This window comes from Oryzias melastigma, unplaced genomic scaffold (assembly GCF_002922805.2).
Source record: "Oryzias melastigma strain HK-1 unplaced genomic scaffold, ASM292280v2 sc00627, whole genome shotgun sequence".
Classification (NCBI taxonomy): domain Eukaryota; kingdom Metazoa; phylum Chordata; class Actinopteri; order Beloniformes; family Adrianichthyidae; genus Oryzias; species Oryzias melastigma.
Window position 1 is genome coordinate 9690 of NW_023417219.1, and position 1634 is coordinate 11323.

A 1634-nucleotide genomic window follows, 5' to 3' on the forward strand; every position below is an offset into this window, starting at 1 on the left:
TTTGACAAATAAAAGCCTACTTGACTTGACTTGACTTGACTTGATTTATCTCTGGTAATCTCTGTTCAGGATAATCTCTGTTCAGGATAATCTCTGTTTAGGATAATCTCTGTTCATCTCTGTTCAGGATAATCTCTGGTTATCTCTGTTCAGGATATTCTCTGTTCAGGATAATCTCTGGTAATCTCTGTTCAGTATAATCTCTGTTCAGTATAATCTCTGTTCAGTATAATCTCTGTTCATCTCTGTTCAGGATATCCTCTGTTCAGGATAATCTCTGTTCAGGATAATCTCTGTTCAGGATAATCTCTGTTCAGGATAATCTCTGGTTACCTCTGTTCAGGATAATCTCTGGTTATCTCTGTTCAGTATAATCTCTGGTCATCTCTGTTCAGGATAATCTCTGTTCAGTATAATCTCTGTTCAGGATAATCTCTGGTCATCTCTGTTCAGGATAATCTTTGGTTATCTCTGGTAATCTCTGTTCAGTATAATCTCTGGTAATCTTTGTGACAGACCAGAACCCAGTGAGAGCCGCACCACCGGTACCGTTCAGAAGGTTTTATTAGTTTGAAGTCGTTCAGTGGTAAAATTGACCTTTAAATATTCATAATAAGTTTAATTTTTTTTATTTACAACAATTTAAACAGCAAAGTAAATAATGTCCTTTCAAAATAAAGTGTCATACGTCTGGTTCTGCAGCAGATCTACTTGGATTAACATTGGATTAAATGAATCCATCTACTGTGAAACATAAACATGTATGTGAGGAACAAAATCTAAACTCGTCACAGTCTGAACAGGAAGTAGAGATCAGATCAGATTCTCAAAACCACTAAATTCTGAGTAGATTACCCCCCAATGAAGCCACGCCCCCTCTGGTTGGTTCAAGGTGAAGTAACCTCGTCATGGTGGATCACTTGGAGCCGGTTCTGCTTCTGGATCCGACCCACACAGAACCGGCTCTCAGGTCCATCATGATGCTGGTGAGCCCCCCTGGAGGCTTTAGGAAGCATTTATTCATGTTTCACAGGTGAACGGCGCCACAGGTAACTCAACACTCACCTGTACAGGGGATTTCTAGGCCTAACCTGTCCAGGTGTTATAAAACAGAACGGACAGAGGAACCCTGAACTGATCTTCAGGTCAAGACAACAATAACAAATTGACTGAACACATCAGTGAATTCTCTGGAGGGATCAGCAGTTATTCTCTGACATCACTCTCCACCGACGGCTGGTCATGTGACAGGCTGCTCAAGCTCCGATTGGTGCTCAGAAGGCTGGACATGAAGCTCGGCACCTGCAGGCCCGATGTGACTGCAATGGTTCCACACCACAACTGCAACAGAGAGAGGAGACGGTCAGTCCTCCTCCCTCAGAGCTCCAGAAGCTCTACAGAACTTCTACAGAACCTCTCCAGAAGCTCCACAGAACTTCTTCAGAACCTTCAAGATGGTTTTCACATACACCATCCCTCCCTCCCCTTTTCAGGTGCAATTCAAACACAGCTCAGGTGTAGCAGAGGCGTGGCTGAGGTGGAGCTCATGTGAGCGACTCACAGTGAAGGCTGGAACGAGCGGCTGCTGGAACTTTGCTTTGAAAGCATGAAGAAGACAAAGTCGCTGCACGTCG

The 1634-nt window shown here is 43.6% G+C and overlaps 1 protein-coding gene across 1 annotated transcript in view; it reads right to left on the minus strand.

Moving 5' to 3' along the window:
• Positions 1-546: 546 nt before the first annotated feature.
• Positions 547-1634, minus strand: part of LOC112140807 (FSD1-like protein) — a gene marked incomplete at its 5' end in the record, with an annotated part of 10498 nt that continues 9410 nt past the window's right edge. Inside the window, 2 exon segments of the mRNA XM_024263812.1 lie at positions 547-1341; positions 1562-1634. Coding sequence (XP_024119580.1) covers positions 1207-1341; positions 1562-1634 — 208 coding nt within the window.